Genomic DNA, 22,034 nt, shown 5'->3' on the forward strand with positions numbered 1-22,034 from the left:
ATTCATTAGCAGCCTGAATGGAGCTGTGACTCCAAATTAACTTCAAACAAGTTTTGGAAGTGAAAAGAAAGAAAGAAATCAGTTTACCCTGTCTACCTCCATTTTCAGATTACAGTATGACAGCAAGTATCTAGAAGTAAGCAATTCACTGCTATGTTTTTAAAAATAATAGAATATATTGGTTTAAAAGCAAATCAAACCAAGACAAAAAAGAATTAAAATGTATTTCCATCTGGTGAAAATCAGCAAAGTCACCATGGCTTTAACAGAACTGTAACAATTTACAGCAGTAAAAAGTCCAAGCACAATATATTTTGAGACTATTCACACTGTTGATTATGAGAGCAACTTCTTGTGGATGATTTTTAATTTCAGTACAGCACTTCCCTTTGTCCCAACAGTAAAGTCATTCCAGTTAGCTGTATTCTCCACCACTCATCACTACAGTAATGGTGGTTGTTTGCTGGCTCAGAAATGTGTGGTCAGAATGCAGGGGCAGCTACAACATCCTCATGATGCAAGCAAGTCAAAGTTCAAACAGAGGCACTACATTTCATTGTACATGTTGTATAATACTGTAAATTTTTTTTTATTTTTTTATTTTTTTTATCAGGAAAGAAATTATGTAAAATCTAACATTAAATGTAATTCTTTCTTTTTAGAACAGATTTTTGAATCAGTCTTCTTACCCTTTTCTAAGTAACACATAAATTCTGACCTAACCTGCTTAGGAGCTTCCAAAGAGCAGAGCCGCTGTGATTAACAACCTACCCTTCCATGTGGCATATTTAGTAAACCTGAACCTCCAGGTTTTGTAGCTTGGACTTTGCTTGCTAAATCTTCCTTTCTTGTTTACTGTAAGGTTATATCATTGACCTTCTGCTTTTTATTTCTGCTCAGGAGAATATACGGCCTTCATATTCCAGCAGCCTGACTCGACATAAGGACATAGAGTGAAGTCAGTAAACTTTTTGTTCCTTGCTAGACTGTGCAGCTCACTCACCATGGAACAAGAGTGGCACCCAGTGGCCAGAGAGCTTGGTCCAAAAACTTACACCTTGAAGTTTCTGTCTGCATTTTATAAATCTCTTTCCAGCATTTTGAAGACAGAAATGCTTCCCTGTTCAAGCTCAGAGTCCTCTCCCACCTACTTGAAAGTACTCTCCCGCTACTTGAAAGACATGAGGTTGAGAACTGAAGATAAAAGGTTTCCTTTCTGTAATCTGTTAGAATATCACTTTTTCTTAGAGCAAAAATAGTCAGCCATAGGTATTACACACTTAGACAGGGTAATGCTTATTTCTGGGGGATCAGGCAGAGACTGACTTGCTTAGTATGATCACAGAAAAGGAAGGAGTGCAAGAACCTTACCTTACTTCAACACATTGTACAGTGACTCCAGATGAGGTACGTTTATGTGTCAAAACTGCCCTGCAGGACACTTCAAAGAAAGACTGCAACAGGAAAGAAAAGCCCAGGGACATTGCGTGTTTTGTGATCTGTCCTTGCAATGAACACATAAATTCTGCACTACTTCATCAGTTCGTTACACAGGAGGCATAGGTGATAACACAGTGTGGCCATGAATACTGTTAACTTTAAATTAGAGTGTGTGATATTACAAGTTTCATGTGCTTCTCAGAGGTTCATGTAATATTGTATTCATTTCTCATGATACACAGTGTATAAAAATTATCTCTTTTAGTTAATAGGTATGCTGGACTTTCAATGAAATTTTATGGGGGGACTATTGCCAGTAGTGAGAAAGCTTTTACTCTGCATCTTTAACTTTTGCGACTTCATTTTTATTTTTTTAAAGGAATATCAAATTTGTAAATATTCTGTCAGAGAGGCAAATTAAGATGCAAACTGTTAACTTTATGGGAAAAACCTCCAAAAAGGTGACTTGGTGTTGGGAAGCCTGAACAAGACCAAGCTTGCTAAAACACCAATATTTCAAAATGCTGCCAAATGCTAAATGGGTGACAAAGGAGCAGTGGCTTACAGTGCTGAGTCCATTTTTATGTTTTCAGGCCCTACTTGCAGTGTGAAATTCCCCCGTTCTACAGAGGCTGACAAATAACGTAGGTGAGAATGGTCTTAATGCTCATCGTAATTCCTAGCATTCCTAAAATGTTACCACAAGCTTTGCAGTAATTTGCATTAAAGATAGTCTTTCTAAATGTCCTAGAACCTAAAAAGGTATGATCAAGTGGAAATCAAAAGTGTCAACTAATAATAAACTTTTTAGCATGGATGGCTATGGCCAGACCTCGACAACGTGACCAGACTAGATTAAATGGCTCAGAAATGGCACATCAGAAGGAGAAGCAGTAAAAGAAATTCAAATGTTTTAAAGTAAATATAATGATTTTTAGACATCTGCTGTGGCAATACTGAAAGCCACGGATTTTTGTATTTCCTGAGTTACGTTAGGAAAGAACTCAGCAGTCTGGACAGCATTTTCTGCCAGATTTTCTGTTAATGGGAAGTCTTTGTTCCTTGAGAGTTTAGTTTTTTGCTGTACAATGTTATTGAAGTGGTAGCAGGAAAAATACTGTTCTTGATCATACTGTGGCCTGATGAACCCACAGCGGTACACTGTCACAAGGAGGAAGATTTTCCCCGTAACAGAATTGTTTTGTTTTAGGGCAAGATATGGGTGTAGTAATTCTGTTGTATTCCACATTGTATGCAACTATTGCATTTAACAGGCTATTTATCAAAAGTGGTGCTCTAAATTCCTTTCCCTTGAAAAAGCAAGAAAGAGCAAGAAACCGTTTTATGGATCCTCTACACAGTTAATATGTAAGATGTTTCATGACAGTTTTGCAATTTTTTATTTTTTATTTTATTTTTTTTGCAGCCCATGGCATCTAAAATTACTATGAATATGCAAATATACTTCTCCCTTCTGTTATCTTACCAAAACTTTTTTACCATTTGCTAATTTATTTTCTTCAGCATTTTATGTGGTGGCAGAGCTTTTCCTGAGGGAAGACAGTCATTGTGTTGTTTGTATAGTGCCTGGTGCAATGGGCTCCTAAGGTCTATTTAGGATCCTTATGAGGTAGTGTAATAGAAATAATAAACATTTTATTTTAACAAACAATAGAAAAGATTGTATATGAGAACTAGCTGAAGAATAGAGGCTTTGTGGTATGAAAACACTTGAAAACTGGTGTAGAAAATAAGAGTTTCTCTGTCTAACCTCTTTTGTGTATCACATTTTTATATCATTTTTCAATGGACTCTGTCCATTTATAATTTTTCATCCTACTTACCTTAAGTTGATGTAAAATAATTACCAAATAGATGTTTTTTTCTGAGAATTCAAATGGAGTGTGGCATTGTGGGAATACAGTGTGATGCCCATTTTCTACAACAAGATGCCATAATTCAAAACTAGTAACAATAACCCCAAACAATACAATCATTTTAGGCCAGTGGTATCATGCTTTCTTTCACAGGAATTATTTTTAAGTTGTAGCAACCTGAACACAGAACCAGAACATAATTAACATGTATGAATGAACACAGTAGGTCTGTAAAAATAACACCTCAAATCAACAATGAAATTCCACAATTACAATGAAAACTTTTCACTGGTACACTTGCTTTTTTGCAATTATGAGTGCAACTTTGGTTTCAATGCTTGCAATGCTGGCAAGTGAACATGAATGGAAGCTGCACTCAAGATAAAGAATTGTGATCCAACTGATCCCCTAAGAGTGCCTCTGCACAACTGATCTCAGGACTTGAACGTGAGTTTCTTCAGATGCCTGTTTTACCTTTCCTTGGTATCTGTCTATCTAATCTGCTCTTCCTGCAGGCCTTCCATAGCTTGCAAAGGAATGAAAGGGCCGGAGTAAGCAGAATGAATAGATGAATGCTCAGAAGGCTCACCTTTCCCCTTGCATAATATCTGAGATTTTTAGTTGGAGACATCTACTAGGAACAATCAGATGATGTGATGGGTTAAGGGTTAAATCATCCACTTTCCATTCATTAGTTTCAAGGACCACCTTGACCCTTCAACCCATAAATTAAAACATTACAGCATCTATAGGAGTCTGAAAAACCTATGCACTATACACTGTAATTATTATTTTAGCGAATGACTTTTCTACCATTTTTTCTCTAAATAAAAATATTAGCATAGATTGCTACATTTCTTTAAGTTACTTAAATACAAAGCTATCATATCTTGCTATTATTACAGCTAAGAGCTATGGCCACACAAAATACCTGGAAACTTCCGTATGTGCAACTCATCAGGAAGGAGACTGCACTTTATCAATAATGGAACAATTTCAGTATAGAAAGATACGGTAGACTTGAGGTTGCAAGATGAAAGTGCTCAGCCTAGGTGACAGTCAAGTATGAAATGCATTATTAACAGAATGGTCTGATATAATATCTTTCAGGTACTGAGAAAAACTACTAAACTTTTTACTTTAGAGGTAAAATAGCCTGGATGCCTCAGCTGGTGATGAAGCTGTATTGTTGCATGCCATTATTACAGTTGCTCCTCTAGTCCATATTTCTTCAAATTTCACATTTCTTTGTATTTTAAGTAGAAAAATCATCATTATATTCTTTTTTTCTTAACTGATGCCATTTGAAATCCCATGTTTCCACCATCAGATGGAGCTTGCATTTTATTATTTTAATTATAATGACTTCAAATTCCCCAAAACATAAAAAAGCAAATACTTTATACCTCACAAATTCAAAATTCCAGTGTTTCAATCAGGATTGCCATGACATTTTATTCCAATATTCCAGTGTATATAAACAATGATTTATTGTCCAGCTCCTTTTCTTAAGACTAATTGCAACGTTCCTTACATTTTTAATGACTCTGTACAACTACCTGAAAGGAGTATGCAGCGAGGAAGGTGTCCGTTTCTTTTCTGAGCTTACAAATGATATGACACAAGGAAATGTCTTCAAGTTGTGCCAGAGAAAGTTTAGATTGGACTTTAGGAATAATTTATTCAAAGACAGGGTGATTAAGCATTGGAATGGGCTGCCCAAGGACATGGTGGAGTCCCCATCCCGGAGGTATTTAAGAGATGTGTGGATGTGATGCTTAGGAACATGGTTTAGTGATGGGACTCAGTAGCTGATGTTGATGGTTGGACTTGGTGATCTTTAATGTCTTTTCAAACTTAGATGATTCTTAAGTAGAACATGCTGTTGATGGCAGAAGCTATGTCTAATGTATAATGCTATTTTAAATTATGCCCATTATTTACACTGAGCGAGGGATTACTTTTTGGTACTCCTTTAATGTCTCCATTTTCTTACATCTATCTAATAATATCCGTGATTAATTGTGGCTTTTTAGTAACTGCTTAGTTTTCCGGAAACATATTTGAAGCAATTACCTGTTGGAGCAACAGTAATTACTTGTTGGAGTGAGTCCAGAGAAGGGCCACAAGGGTGATCAAGGGGCTGGAGCACCTCTCCTGTGAAGACAGGCTGAGGGAGTTGGGGTTGTTCAGCCTGAAGAGAAGGCTCCGGGGAGACCTTACAGCAGCCTTCCTGTGCCTAAAGAGAGCCTACTGGAAAGCTGAGGAGGGACTCTTTGTCAGGGGGTGTAAGCATAGGATGAGGTGGAAAGGCTTTAAACTAAAAGAGGGGAGATTTAGATTAGATGTTAAGAGGAAATTCTTCACTCAGAGGAGGGTGAGGCCCTGGCACAGGCTGCCCAGAGAAGCTGTGGATGCCCCATCCCTGGAGGTGCTCAAGGCCAGGCTGGATGGGGCTTTGGGCAACCTGGTCTGGTGGGAGGTGTCCCTGCCCATGGCAGGGGGGTAGAACTGGGTGGGCTTTGAGGTCCCTTCCAACCCAAACCAGTCTGTGATTTATGTACACTGCTTTAATAATCAAGCACATTATAAAAGCAAAAGAACTTTTAAACCCAACAACTGTTCAAGGTAGATGAAGCACAAGCGAAAAACGCCCAAAGAACGTATGAACAACCATCACACGGGCTCGGGCCCGGGCCCGGGCCCGCCCCCGCCCCCGCGCATGCGCACACGCAACAGCCGCCGCCGCCGCCGCTGGCCCCCTCCGCACATGGCGCATGCGCAGCCCCGCTTCTCCCTGAGCGCCACGGCTAACGGGAGCGAGGCAGCACATGCGCGTCCGGGAGGCGGAAGAGAAGGAAGAGGGGGAGGAGAGAAGCTTCCTGTTCCGGGGCAGCTCCCGCGCGACACCGTAAGGGCCGGCGGCGCCGCCTGGCTGTTGCTTGGGGGTTTCCTTTCCGCCACGGCGGAGGGAGAAAAGCCGCTTGCGGCTGCACTGGGGTCGGCGCACAACACCTCCCCGCCCTCCTTCCGCCTCCGCCACGCTGGCGGCGACCGCGCATGCGCAGTGGGGGGCGCCCGGGGGGCTTGGGGGCGGGGTCTGATGGAGCCCCGCCCCTTGGGGAGGGGAGGGGCTGGGGCGGCCTCACCTTGAGGGCTGAATTTTTATTTTGTGTAAAAAAACAGTACCTAAAAATTCTGAGAGGTTTTGTTTTGCTTAATGGCTTGTCAAACCCACAAAATGAGGCTGTTGCCCAAATCCCACATACACGTCCTTGGTATAAGCACTACATATAATTATTAAAATACCGGTGGTTGAAATCCAGCAGCTGCATAACAATATGTAAATCGAGTCTCAACTTGTAAACTCTGCCAAGCTTTTAATATTGACGTATTTTAATTTATTGCAGGTACTAGAGTCAGCTTTTTGGTTTCTGCCTGGGGGGAAGGAGCAGGAGCGCTGCCCTATGGCTGTTCGGGGGAAGGTGGCTGCCTTCAACCTGCCTCCTCTGCCAACTGTTGGCGAGATTATTAAGCTCTTCCGTCTTCAAGCACAGAAACAGCTTTCCCAGAACTTTCTGCTGGATTTGCGATTGACAGGTTAAATGGTTACAGATTTTAGCTACTACAAAACATAATATCATGGGTTTCCTCAGGATCCAGGTCCTAGCTAAGGAGATGATGTTTGCATGATGACATCTGTCAAGTTTATGACAGTCAGAAGATTACTTTTAAAAGTAGGTTTAGCTTAGACTAGTTTATTTTACTTGTAAATTTATAGAAAATGTCTTTCTTTATAGAGTAAATTATAGAATAATTTTTAGGTAGAAAGCATATTCCTATATGAAATATGAGTTATCAATTCAAATGCAAAACTCAAAGCCTCACTAGTACTGTTTCTGTTGAGTTACTATCGTTTGATAAGTACTATCAAGTATTATCAAAGTATTGTCAAGCTTTGATAAGCTGCAAATAAATTCAGTTTATAAGTTTGATTCAAAATGAAGGATATTTTCAGGTTACTATGTATCATAAAAAGTGTAGTAACTGTGTGTTTTAAAAGGTCAGTTGTCTTATCTGTCAGAAATGTAGCTTTTTGAACCAGTTATGTTGTTCTGAACAATTCAGTTTTCTGCAGCTTCATCTCAGTAGTGGGTGACAAAGATGGCAATGTTCAATTCATAGAGGGTTTCTTTACTGTCCTAGTGGTGGCTGGGTTTTGCAGTAATAAATGCAGTGCAGCTTCATGTATCCGATGATTTGATTATTCATTGTGAATCAAGTGATAAAGATTGAAGATGTGAACATAAAACTCAGTCCCCCATCATGAATAACCAGACTCTTACCCTGGAATACAAATGTCTGTGTGGGTTTAGGAGTACCTTATAGGTAGGCACATTTTCAGATATCTCTTGTTTTTATTGCATATTTAGGAGGCTTATAGAGTGTTATTATTCCACTCCTTGCTTCCTAAGAGTGTCTTTTTTTCATTAGCTACATTTTTAATCCTTAATCTAGTCATCTTTCTATCATTAATATGTTTTCCTTCCAGTCTGTAATCAGTTTTCATGTTGTATCCTTCCATTTGGTACAGGAAGGAAATGTCCCTTCCTTATCATTTAACTGCCTGTCTTTTTATAATTACCAGTTACCTGTATTCCAACTCTAACTTTACTCCAGCTCCTCCTTCTTTACATACTGTAGTCTTATTAGAGCTTGACTGTATCCTTTTTGCTTCTTAAATGCCCTTGAAATAGGTGTTCTGTAGTGAAACAGCTTTGTAAATACAAGTAGTTGAGACTTAAGGTTGATGAACAGAAGTGCTTACTTAGAGGAAGAGTAATACTACTGTTGATTTACAGATGAAAAATAATGTTCTCTTTTTATTTGATTCTGCAATAAGCTACATTGTAAAGAGAGTAAACTGAAAATAGCCTTTTTAAAAAACAGTTGAGTGTATCTTTTAGCATGAAACAAATCTGAATTCTGTGCAGTCTAGCAGGCATGTGATCATTTATGTGGGATGTGTCACTGTTTGTGTCTACTCTGAGATAAGCATGCTTGCTCTTTAACAATAAACAATGAATTTATCTTAGTGAGCTGGATCCTTTGGAGAATAAAGGCTTAGTATGTTCTTTATGTCTTGCAGACAAGATAGTGAGACAAGCTGGCAAGCTGAAAAACACTCATGTTTGCGAAGTGGGCCCTGGGCCAGGAGGAATTACCAGGTCTATTCTCAATGCTGATGTTGAACAGCTCCTTTTAGTTGAAAAAGATCCTCGATTCATTCCAGGATTGCAGGTATCAACTGTAGAATTATTTGTGTAAATGTATGCATAACGTTGAATAAGAACAGTTTAAGAAGGTAGAAAGGTTCAAAGCGTCAAAAAAAAAAAAAAAAAAAGAAATTTTTGCCCTTGTCTTTGAAACTGATATAAGTTCACAACTCATTGTGGTATTTCTGAAATACTGTCTACTTGTATTGCTATTAAAATTTCAAGTTTATAGAATTTGACTATATAGACCTAGCAAGAAAAACAGTGGCTAAAACCTCATCATATTTGACTGTTTTCTTATGCTTCTGAAACATCAAATCATAGCAATTTGAATAGCTTTCCTTATATTGCAGTTTAATATGAGTTTTCTAAAAATCCGTGGTGAAAAAAAGTAGCTCACTTGAGAACGGCTACCATCTCTTTGTAGGACATTAATAATTTAAAATATCAACAAAATGGCTCCTATCCTGAAACCTGAATATGCATGTAACTATGTCTTTGTTGATTTAACTGTTGGTAATTTACAGAATACCACATATACCTTACGAAGTATGAACACGTCATGTTTTCACTTTTCTTGAATGGTGGCAAATCTGCATTTTTAGTTTAGATTTCAAGAACTTTTTTGGGATTGGAAAGAATTTGAGGTTAAATGATACTGACTTAAGTTAACAGATTTTTTTATTACTTAGACATTTTTTCTGGTATTCCAAAATGCAGCTGCTGGAACAGATTCCTCTGAATGAAAGTGTGCTTTTCAGGATCTATAACCTTTGATAGGTAATCATAGTTACTGCTCAAGTGAGTTAACAGTAGTCATTATTTTTCGTTAGCCACCTCTTCACAGTAGACATAAATATGTCTGAATGAAGTTGTCAAATATAAAGACGCTAAAACTCAGCACCTGTGAATGTGAATGGACAAGAAATATATTGCATCCATTAGTGTTAAATTAGGTTTTGTTTCTTTTTTTTCCCCTTCAAATAAGATGATGCACTATGGAATGATTCTTTTGTTTGTGACAGTGTGGGTTATATTACCTCCTTTTTTCTAGTTTGCTATTAAAAGCTGTATCAAAATTTGAATGCTCATAAAAGGTTTGTGATTTGAGTAACAAAATAAGTCAGAGATTAAAAATACAAATTGGAGACTTTTACATAAAAATATCTTTTTCAATATGTATAAAATCACTGATGTAAAGCATACAGCATTTTTCATCACCTGTTTTTCAGGCAGTGATCTCTGTTACAAAGCTGAAATTGGGGTCCTCTTTACTGCAAAATGGAAATACAGGAAGAACATATGTGTACAGAGTAACAGTTTGCACAAGTTGACAGTCTGTCAGTTCTGTCTCACCCTATGCCATGTGCCCTAATAGTTGTTAGGCTGGAAAGATTTGCCAGGAGAGAAAAGGTGCTCTCAGCCAGAGTGGCTTGCATATAGAATTCTTCCAGAAAGACCATTTCAGTATTTTGAACTGTACCCTTTGTTTTCCTTATGCCTTTTCACTTGTGTGTGAAGAACAAGAGGGTCTGTATAATGGAAAATCACTTGGCTCGTGTGCTTGGTGCACACGAGCTCCTGGAACCATGTTAGCTGCACACATTGGCTTTTAAACGGAGAAAGTTTAAATGAGTTTCCTCAGACTTTATTTCAAATTAGAAGTATACGACTGTGATTTTCTGCTGTGAAAAGCGTTCTCAATAATGTTGTGATTCTAAAAATAATAATAATAAAAAAATATCCTTTCTACATGGAAGCTATTGTTAAAAAAAGATAGAACATATGTTAATAATCCGTTATTGCGTAGGCAGCTGTCTGTTTTCTCATGTACTGTTTTCTAAGTTTATTGATCTTATGTTGCCTTTCATCATGTTTATGACAGATTCAAAGAAAGATTTGACAAATCATGGCAGATTAGTGAATATGTATGCAATATAATTGCTAATGTAATGCTGAAAAACCCATTAAGTGGTTTGGAGTTGAGGTTAGATTTATTTTTCTAGTTGAAAATAATTGCACTTAAAACCTGTAGGAACACTTAGTTTTTAGTTAAGCATTTTTAGTACTCTACGCAGAATTTAGCTATTTTGAAGTTAAAAAAAAAAAAGTTTTACTCCAAAAATTTTCATGAAAACATTTTCATGAACAGTATGAAAGCAGCACTTTCCTTTGGCTCAGAGACCTGTGAAACCCGTTTGTGCCCCTGTGCTCATTAGCAGGATTTAGACTGAAGATGGAACTAACAATGATGAGCAGTTTATTTCATCAGCTAAGCCAATAGCACTTAACCGTTTATGGATTTGGATTTCTGCGCAAAAGCAGACTTGCTCTTTAAGCCATTTTTCATTATTCTGACTTAGGAATGGTAAATATCCCCAAACATTATCTTTGTGTAAAAATTGACTTTGCTTTTGAGTTATTCTGTTTGTTCATAGTATCATACTGTAAGAGAAAATATGGCACTAAAAAATGTAACTAAATTTTATTGTGTAAATTGACACCAGAAATGAAAGAATTGGTCATCAAACTCCATCTAAGTTGGCATTTCACCGTTTAAGTACCAGGTAATCTGCAAAAATGGTATGGAAAGATGGGATAGAGAACAGGGTAGATTGTGAGATGTCTTACAAGATACAAAGGGTTGAGATTTCCTCTACTGCTAGGTATTCATACAGCTTGTTGTTTTGGAAAACTCCTTGGTTTCTAATGGTTTGAGTTCAGACTACTCCCAGGAATATTAAGACAACCTTTTTTATGGAAAAGGAAAAAACGGCTGAATGTTTCTACAGCCTTGTATCACATGTACCTAAAATAATAGACCCTATGTAGACCCTACTGGGGCAGACAGCATAAACATTATGAGCCTTGTTTGCATAGGTAATAGGTCCAACAACTTTTCAAACTCTGCTGCTTGCTTTATCACTTAAATTAGGTGGGGTTCTATTAGTGGCCTGGGGCTTGTTAATCATCCTTGTTGAAGAGAATTTTGTCAGCCTTTTTAGGTTTAAATCCTCTACTAGGAATTCTGCAGCAGAGAATAATAAGCTTTTAGGCATGCATTGAACTTCTTTCGTTAGTGTTCACTTTTTGAAGATAAATACTTGTAAACAGTGTGCTCAGTTTGAACTGTTACTGTTGTTTTTTTTCTGTATATTGAAGATAAATATATAGCAGGGGTTTAATTCCTACTGTGGCTGTTGCTGGAAATCAGTGTGGTTAATACTCACTGTAGATCCTACTTGCTTGCTTACAAACAGATGCTGTCTGAAGCAGCTCCAGGAAAAGTGCGCATTGTTCATGGAGATATTCTGACATTTAAGATGGAGAAGGCTTTTCCAAAGCACTTAAAAAACAACTGGGAGGACGGTTAGTATTTGGGCTTGGTTTGTTTTATGTTTAAGGCTTCCAACTTACTCTTAAGTTTGGAGATATAGCTGGAGTTCACTCAGTGCTTGAGTTGCTCTCTTCAAATACATATTGAAGGTAAGGATAGAGAGCAGCTAACTTACTTTCTAGAAAGAAACAGAAAATTGTCATCCTGTTTTAAGACTGAGAAGAATTTGTTTGATACTCACTTTAATCAGCGTTACTGCTGCTTAAAATAACTGCTTTGCAGTTATTTGCCTTAGGGTGTTCTGACTGTATGCTAGTAAGTCTTGGAAAGTATAAAAGCAAATTGAATAGTATACTTGCTTCCTAGCTTCTTCCTCTTCTGGAACAAGACAGAAGCAACCACTGTTGTCATTCCACTAAAGATCCTTCTATAGCTTTCCTAGAAGCTTTTAGGATTTTCTTATCATTGCTTTAGCTTCAAATATATATCTTTGACAAATGTAGAATTCAATCAGAGATTTATTTATTTATTTACATATTTTTAGATCTGAAATTCTCATAGGGCTTGATTTCACCTTCCAAACGACAGTTTGGGGAGTAATCTGCAGAAACGAGCTGTGCTTGCGAGGACTCGATTGTTCCAAGAAACAAACCTTAATTCCAGTGTAACAGTATTTAGATAAATTGGAAGTGACCTCCCAGGCTCCTTTTCCAAATCTCTTAATTTAATATAGAGTCACTGTCTGCAGTGCCTGAAGAACAGTAAACTGCTTTCTAACTTAAGACATAAAAGACTATGCCACATTATCTTCACCTTTAAAAATGCCTTGCATATTTGCAAAGGGTTCACAAAACTATGACCAAATGCATATGTGAAGGTGTGCAGTTTTTAAAAATTAACGTTTCTTCTACATACATATAAGTTATTCTCATTTTTGGAGCTGACTAATTACAGGTAAGATATACTTTTATATTTTATGTATATATATATTATATTGTTGCCATATGAACATCTGAAAGTCTGGTGGATTTCAGAAAGAAATCCCATCTCTGGTATTTGAGGAAAAATCACAAATATCCTAGGAATATCACAGCTTAGAAAGTGCATAATAAGTAAAGTATACCTCAGTACCAGCTGAATTTAATACTGTCATCTCATTAAGTGCTGTAATATCTAAGAAACTGCAACGCATTATTTTGGCCATCTCTACTGCTCTCCTGCTTAGAGGTGAGGATCCTTACTAATGAAGTGCCTGCTTTGTGTGGTATAACACATACACTGATGCAGTACATAATTGAATGATACTTATAACTTCATATGGCTAAGGAGCTGTGCTAAGCCTTGTGCTTGTTAGAAGACCTTTTGATTTCATAGGGCTCTATACAAAAGGAGAGCTCTCTTCGTTTTGAGCTAAGTGATTGTTTTGGGGGTAATGAAGACTCAGTAAAATGCGTCTTGGAGTAATGTGTTGGACAGAATGATGAGTGTGGCTATTTACTCTGTGCCTGATAGTTGTAGTTAAAAATCATTGAACCGTTGTCTGTATTTCTGCTGTTCTGGAGTATCTCAGCTGAAATCTAACGAGCAGCTGAAAATCAGCTGAAAGGTACTGATTTATTCTAATGTAAATGAAAACCAGACCTAACCACTTTTTTTTTCTAGCTAATTACCATGAACAGTAATGCTGTTTTGTCAGTATAAGACAAGCATAAATGGAAAAGCATAATTTTGATGTGGCACAATAAAAATTGTTTTCATACTTAAGTCTAGATTGATAGGCACATATCTTTCTGAAGTAGTTTTTCATGGCAAAGTCTTATCCCAAACATTTTGCAAGTTGTTTATTGGTTTTGTTTTTCCCATCAAATGTTAACAGAGCCACCAAATATTCATATCATTGGGAATCTACCCTTCAGTGTTTCAACTCCTCTAATCATCAAATGGCTTGAAAATGTTTCCAAAAAGAATGGGCCTTTTATTTATGGCAGGACACAGATGACACTGACTTTTCAGAAGGAAGTTGCAGAGGTAAGATGTTACTATTTTCCCAATATTTTAAAGACAATAAATTTAACAAAACTTGGTTGACATGCAACATTTTGTTTAAAAGTTCAAAAACAATCGTAGTTGCCTCTAAAAAGAGAAGAGGCAACTATTAGTTCAGTTTTTAACATTGAGATAATCATCTGCTCTGATCCTTTCACAGCACTTTTTTTTATGATTTCTTACAGAGGGTTATATTTTCTTAAGGTACTTAATGTGTGTTTTGTTCGTTGGGTTTTTTTTTTCAGTCTGATTTCTTCAACCTGAATAGATTCCACAGCACTCTTCTGTCCTTAACTATCACAGTCGTTCATGCACCATTTCATCAGTCTGTTTTTCTTTACCTTTCAATCATCTCAAGAAGTACACAGGGAGGGAAATAAGGAATTGCAGGTTTGGAAGGTTTTAGCGTTATTTCCAGTTGAGATTAAAACACAGGGAGCATTTTGTTGAGACCATGGAAACTGACTTTGTGGATTTTTTTTTTGAACAAGACTTGATAGCAGAATTATTAACACTAAGTAAATTAATATTAGGATGACTTTAGTCCATAATGCCTTCAGACTTAACAGTTTCTTTCTGTTGCCATTGCATAAAACATACCATAAATAGAGGCTGGAGACTTTTTGTGTTATAATTATGAAAGTAGCATGCTTCTTACCTGAATCCAATTTGATGTTTTAAAAAAAATATATGAAAAAAAAAGGAAATGCACATCAGTCTGAAGACTGAATTTCCATCTAATTAGTTAGTAATAACAGGTTTTCTCTATGCAACCTAAGTGTGTGTGTTGTTTTAATTATCGTTACAATTAAAATTCTAAAAAGAAAATTTTACTGTGTTTTGCTGTATGTAAATTAATAGTAATTATATATGCAAGTGTCTGCTGTCATTTGGGGTCACAGAAAACCATACTGTGCTGTCATTAACCTAGCCCTGAAATCAAGCTTCAAGGTGAGTACTGAAGTTGTTCCAGTAGGTGGCTCTAGAGAACACCAGGGACGAACATTTGTTACGAAATGAGATGGGGTTCTTAATTCAGTTCTAAGCTCATGTGGTTTCTGGCATTAAAAAACACGGTTCCATTTTGTAGAAGGACTTCACGTCATCTGAGATTATACCTCATTGCAAGATATGGCTCACAGACTGATACGAAATGCAAAGTGATGATGAGTAAAAGACAACGATTTGTAAAAGCAGTGGAAAAAGTGGCCTAGTGCTGAGAGCATAAATGGACTTTGTGCTTTATATAGCTGTAACCAGCTGCATACACCACTGGTGACATGTAGATTATAGTGCTTCTGCACTCAGCATAGCTCAAATGAGATGCAAAATACCATGCACTCTTAAGTTCTTTGTGTTTAGAAAGTGAAGTTAAAAACACTAGGAAATTGAGTGATATGTTCAAGGTTGTGCAATGAATCCGTGTTAATTGTTGTTGACTTTACATTCTGGGACCTCCTGATTCTTGTTCTTGTGCTTATTCAAGCAGAGGGCTTCCACTGAAGACAAAATTTTTCATAGTTCATGGTTTGTGTTTCCATAATTAGTTTGACATAATTAATACTCCTTTGGGAGAGGCTACTTGGTCTTCTGATTAGGAGGAATGGTAATCAAAACCTGTGCCTTTTTTTTTTTGTGATCTTCTGAAGTAGCTTAGCCATTGTGATCTGGCAACTACAGGCATATTTAGTACCAGCAAATACAGAATAGTTTAACGCAGATAATAAATTAGGTCTTTAATTTTCTGCTAATATTTTATATATCTATGGATTTACATTCCTGAAAGGAAAATTTCATAGCAGCTTGGTGTCCTCACTGGTCCCTTCTAAGTTAAGAGCCTAAATACTAAAGAAAGTCTTGGTGCATATACCATGCATTCGGTGGAAGGGTGGCCTGCTGTGATGGAATGGACCCATGTGCTTCGTAATCAATTAGGATAACTTGAAGTTAACAGTAAGAAAAGAAAGGAGCGTGCCATGTTAATTTGTAGTCAAGCTAGGTTCTGCTATTATAACAGGTTAAAATATCTTTTCATTCCTTGCTGGTGTTAATTTCCTGCTTCCCCATTTTCTTTTAACACAGCTACATTGTCATGAATTATGTCAGTATAGGCCTATTACTACTGAACTCTGTGTTTGATATGATTTGATTAAATTGTTGATGAGAACCAGTAGTTATGTTGTTATACACTGAATTCTGAGGCCCATTAAGGAGGATAAGGCCAGATATTCCCAGCATTAAAATAACATTTGTAAGTGTCAGTCAAATCATTTTGCCTCTATAGTTTATTTTTGTAAAATTGATCCTTATTTTGAGGAAAAGATTTTTTACTTTGCCACAGGTTATTCAGTACTTCACCTCAAATTTGGCACCTGGGCTGGATACTTCCTGACCATTAACATGAGTCTCATTTCAGTTTAAATGGAAGATATTTGTTAGTCTCTAATATTAAGTAAAACTGAGCACAGAGTGCAATTCATCTGAACTGCTCTGCCAGTGCCATCTGAGGGCTGCCAGGCTGGGTGATGTTAGGCATTTAGAAGATAGGCACGTTAGAAGAGCAGAATACTTAATTTGGGTCTAACACTGCTGTCTATTTAGAACACTAGAAAAAAGGCACTAATCAAGTGGGAAATTGTTCAGTTTTTTGAACAGCAAACAAGAAAAATTATCATGTTTTCATAATTCTTATAAGTTGAATATAAATATATTCTTAAAAAAATCACAGAAAGAGGCTTGTATACAAGGATGTGTTTAAAATTCCTTCATGTGGCCAGCTTTGCCAATCTTACGTACGTTAATTCCTGTGATGGATTTTGCAGATTCATTGATAATGAGGTTTTAATACGTGCTTGTGAAAAGCACAGTTGTATTGGATAGCTTACTGGGGAAAAAAATAAATCATCCCTGAGGTACCTTGAGAGGAGTTGGTAGCGAGCACCCTTAAAGAGGTGTCAAGTACCACCTAGGCTGTATTTCAGATTAGGTTTCAGAATCCTTGTTTTGATTCATGCCTTGATGAAATTTTAATAGTAGGTACAAAAAATGTTACTTAGCTAGCTAAACCTCTAGCATGGTTGACTTAGTGCAGTTTCAGATGCTATCCACATTTTAAAGGTAGGACCAAAGAAAATTTTGAGCTTTAAGATGAAAAAAAGGCCACTACCTTATTTAAGTTACAAAAGTATGTTCTCAGCATTTTTGGGTTCACTGAGAAGTGCCATACTCAGGTATGTTCCTGCAGATGTGATTGAAGTGATTTAAGATGTTACTGCCCAGACTTGGATATTGCCAAGTTATCCCCTTCTGTAGCTGAGAGGTAGGCACTAACAGCCTGAGGCTTGCTGTTTTCATGGGAAGTAAGAGTAGCTTGTTTGAGTTGGCACTGTAAGGATTACAAGTGCTGTCCATTTCATTTCCATTGCAGAAGTAAAGGAAGTGCATATCTGATTGCAATGTTAGACTTTAATGTGGTGTTGTTTTTTTAAAAAAGAATAGCAACTATGGCACATATATATATATATGTAATAGGTTTCCTCTGAAGCAATATTGAAGGTAGTTTTAAATGCTGATGTAGGCAAACAGAATCATTGAGCTTTCTTTCTGAGAAGTCGCTGAAAAGGATTTTATTGGTTCTATGCTTGAACTGCCTTTTAGGAGACTTGTTGAAAAAAAGAAAAAAAAATCTTCAGCAATGTGTATAATTTATTTTTCAGACACAATTTTAATAAAAGTGGCATGATTTCACGAGTATGAATTTCACAGAATCATCTAGGTTGGAAGAGACCTCCAAGATCACAGAGTCCAACCTCTGACCTAACACTAACAAGTCCTCCACTAAACCATGTCGCTCAGCTCTACATCTAAATGTCTTATAAAGACCTCCAGGGATGGCGACTCAACCACTTCCCTGGGCAGCCCATTCCAATGCCCAACAACCCTTTCAGTAAAGAAGTTCTTCCTAATATCCAACCTAAACCTCCCCTGGCGCAACTTTAGCCCATTCCCCCTCATCCTATCACTGGGCACATGGGAGAATAGACCAACCCCCACCTCTCTACAGCCTCCTTTAAGGTACCTATAGAGAGCAATGAGGTCGCCCCTGAGCCTCCTCTTTTCCAGGCTAAACAACCCCAGCTCCCTCACCCGCTCCTCGTAAGACTTGTTCTCCAGACCCCTCACCAGCTTCGTTGCCCTTCTCTGGACTCGCTCGAGCACCTCGATGTCACATGAAGCTACATAATGTACAGATGTTACCAGATACACAAATTGACTTTTTTTTTTTTTAATTAATGATAAATAAGAACAGGAATCTTCAAAATTTTGTATCTATGTAGTTTCTGTAATGTTTTCTAGCATTTGAGAATTGTTTTACTGGGGCTTTTTGTGTTTAATAATTGTTTGTGCTAGCAAAACCGAAAGAACATGAAAACGTAGAAAACTTCCAATCTCTGGGTGACTTTGTGATTCTCTGTGTAAGAAATCCCTTGAGAAAACCAGAAAAATGCTAATTTCAATTTTAGGTATTAAATGCTCGTATTGTAAGGTATCTAAGCTTAGTAAAGTAGATTGAACTTATTTGCGTATATAGTAAACATATGCCAGTTTATAGTGAATAAATTTTGTTTGGTATCTGATTTTGAGTTTATGGAGCTTCGGTTTTGGAGAAGAAAGAAAAATATTCGATTCAGAAAGAGTCGAAGGAAAGTATGTGAGAATACCATCAGCCCGTGGTGGTCAATTTGAATTCTGCAGTCAGCATTATAGTATTCTTTTGTGCCCATACAAAATTATTTGAACGTTCATTAAGTTCTGCAGAAGTTCAAGGAGCTCCTTTTCATGTGCATCTGATTGAAGGACTGAGGTTGTAAATTACCATGATATCTTAATGAAAAGCTATTACATCGGAGAAGAGAATTCTAGATGAACTGGGCATAAACTCTGATGTGAGTTCACAAGAATTAATTTTCTTTTTTAATATGTCTTTGTCTTTGATTATGCTGATAATCAAGCTTTAATGTAATTGACTACTTGGTCAATTCAGTTTCACTGATTTGTATATTTTGATTCTTCAATAGAGGCTTACAGCTAATACAGGAGGCAAGCAGCGCAGCAGACTGTCCATCATGTCTCAGCATCTCTGCACTGTTGAAAACCGTTTTGTAATACCAGGTCAAGCCTTTGTTCCAAAACCAGAGGTAAGTCTGTTTTTTTGTGTTTTTTATTGTTAATTTTTCAGACAGGTAATATATCTGATCTTCAGTTCAGCATCTCTGTACTACTAAGTAGAGTGGTGTGCTACACCTGTAGGTGAAGCGTACGTGGTTCAGGAAGATACTTTTTTGGTTTTTGGTTCCTCAGAACTTGGCTTTGACCTTCAAGTCTTATCTGTAAGATCACTGTACTTCTATGGGTGTTTCTGGAGAGGGAGATACAAATTTAGCGATAGGATAATCTGCTAGGATTGGAGCATATTTGGAAAGCCAGCTATTTTACAGGTTGCAGTTATGAACAGTTTGAGAACTGTGCCTGGAAAATTTGGTGGGTCCTCTGAAAGACCCTGATAAATAAAAGCTTTTCTTATGTCAAAGATCTCTAATTTTACCACATCTATAATCTACATTTCACCCTGCTTATCTTCAGTATATTTAACACCCTCCTATTCGGTATTCCACTTAGTCACCTACATCCTACTCCCTGTTTAAAAAAGTAACCATCTGATTTCTCTCCTATCTGCTCTTGAGAGGAGAACAGTGGCTTTGCTATCCTCGTATTTACTGCCAGTTTTTTATTAATAGCCATTAGGATTACAGGAATCAAGAATGATAAATTTGAACTAGATTTTGGACGTGGATCTATCTGTTTTTTCTTTTTGTAAAAATACGTGCCTGATACACTGAGTGGGGTCTGTTTGCCCTAAGAGCACATGGAAATCTACTTTCTGCTTCTGAAAGATCTTCTTGAAATGGTTGGCTCACCTCTTCAATAAATCATCCTTTCCTTTTATCACGGTCTCTCTCTTGGTCTTTTTATTCCTCAGGCTTCTGTCTTGAAAACCTTTTTAAGCCCATTCCCTCTCTCTTACCACAGTGAATTTTGCAGTGTTTTTTTTTTTGTGCAAATTTTGATTATGATTAAAAATTCCTTTAGTTTTTTTTTTTTTTGAGCAAGTAACTGACCAAATATTAAATTATTATTTGTGACAGCAGTCTGTTGTAAAGAAAAATGATCATGCAGAAGACCTTTTATTTTTTTTTTTGTTTTTGCATTTTGTTGGTTGGTTGGTTTTGCTGTCTCCTAGCTGATTTTTTTCAAAAATACTTTCAGGATTCCACCTGTGTGAAATAGTGTTCAATAAGGCCCAAATTCCAATTTTGTGGTGGTTGTTTCTCAAAGGTTGCAGTGATTTGAGAACATAGTAGAGATGTAGTGAAAAAGCTCCTGCCATCTGTATCTCAGAACTGGGAAGCTCTAACTGATAGTCCCATTTTCCTGTATTGAAAAGGCCTTAGCTGACTGAGAGAGAGAGAAAGCTCACGGAGGGGTGACAAACATCTCAGTATAAGCAAATCCTATAAAAAGGGAGTACCATTAAAGGCAAGCATGTATTAATATATTTCTTTGATTTAAAGCAAATATTGATTATAATGCAAAAACAGAAAGTATAAGCTTTTCAGATGGTCCCAGGACATCTGTATTTTGTTTCTTTCAAACTCCTGTTGTAGACTGATCTTCTGTATTGTTCCCGTTTCCCTTAGCAGTAGACTGACATAGTTTGAGGAGTTGGTGATAGAACCTTTACATTCCTGGAAAGCCCTTGCAGTGTATTGTGAATGATGCAGCTCAGTGCTTGATTTTTATTTCATAGGCATACAAAGATGTTCAGGTACTTCTGTGTAAAGTTTTTAGAACTAAAAACTTGCTGCTTATATGTCTTAAGAATACTTCATTTCACTTGTAGTATGCAATTATTGTATTTTTCATATGTCCTCCTCTAAAAACATCTTAGATTTTTGTTTTATAAATGTTTGTTTTAATTCCCGTGTATTAGCAATAATCACAGCATAGTGTCACGTCAGGCCCCTTGCTAAAGGTGGAGAAGCATGGTTTGTGGGAATGAGTTGTTTACCTCATTTGCTCAATGAATTAATATTTTTTTAACAATACCTATGAAAGTTGAAACGTAATAGGCTTCTGGTTCACGGAACAGTGCTGCACAGCGTTGTGTCTTAAGCAAAGAAAAAATGGCTTTTTGCTCATAGCTCATTCTCCACAATACTAGCAAACTGCTGATGACAACGTTAGGAATAGTGCAAAATGAGCTCCTTGATGCATAGATAGCAAGCTCAAAATGGCCATGTAGCAGTAGTAATAAAAGCAAGATGAAGTTCCGTTCAGAGAATATGGGCAGTAGAACAAAAACTCTTTACATTACTAGATGTATAAAGCGTTTCACTTTCTAAAATGCTGTAACAGAAGTTTTTACTTTGTCTGATAAATTAACTCTGTATATAATGTTATATATATAACATTACACTGTTATAATAGATAACAGTATAATTTATACTGTTCTTATGAATTTCAGGCTAATAACATGGGAAGTGAAAGTTGTATATAGGTACACAGAATACATATCAGTTGGATTTATGGAAAGACTTGTCTGGAATTATCATATTCCTAAATGTAGAGGCCTGCATCATGGCCCCTTACCTGTGCTAGCAAGTTAACATCAATTTGATTTTCATTTGGGGAAGCATTTCGATAGGACATCCTCTGCCAGTGAGCAATAAGAAATAAAATCTGCGTGTTGAAAGAAAAGGTTAAAGGATCTATGATTATTATTCAAAATAAGGGGGTTAACGAAATACATTTAAACGAAGAAGCAGTTTCTTTATCACCATTGTATATTACATTTTACAGTAATGGAATACCTGGGTGTGGGCCTTAGTGGAATTATTAAAAGCACCTGTGAAATTCTTCTAGAAGGCTAGAAATGTTCAAGACAATAGATGGTAGCTGTAGTGTTTGAGCTGGTAAAAGTTAATTTGAGCAAGTGTA

General features: G+C 36.9%; 1 protein-coding gene across 1 annotated transcript in view; it reads left to right on the forward strand.

The window, feature by feature from the left end:
* Positions 1–6,097: 6,097 nt before the first annotated feature.
* Positions 6,098–22,034, forward strand: part of TFB1M (transcription factor B1, mitochondrial) — a 28,338-nt gene continuing 12,401 nt past the window's right edge. The window contains exons 1-6 of the mRNA XM_035538830.2: positions 6,098–6,228; positions 6,728–6,917; positions 8,467–8,618; positions 11,854–11,962; positions 13,807–13,958; positions 19,055–19,174. Coding sequence (XP_035394723.1) covers positions 6,785–6,917; positions 8,467–8,618; positions 11,854–11,962; positions 13,807–13,958; positions 19,055–19,174 — 666 coding nt within the window. The 5' untranslated portion in view covers positions 6,098–6,228; positions 6,728–6,784. The remainder of the gene's footprint in view (positions 6,229–6,727; positions 6,918–8,466; positions 8,619–11,853; positions 11,963–13,806; positions 13,959–19,054; positions 19,175–22,034) is intronic.

This window comes from Cygnus atratus, chromosome 3, assembly GCF_013377495.2.
Source record: "Cygnus atratus isolate AKBS03 ecotype Queensland, Australia chromosome 3, CAtr_DNAZoo_HiC_assembly, whole genome shotgun sequence".
Classification (NCBI taxonomy): domain Eukaryota; kingdom Metazoa; phylum Chordata; class Aves; order Anseriformes; family Anatidae; genus Cygnus; species Cygnus atratus.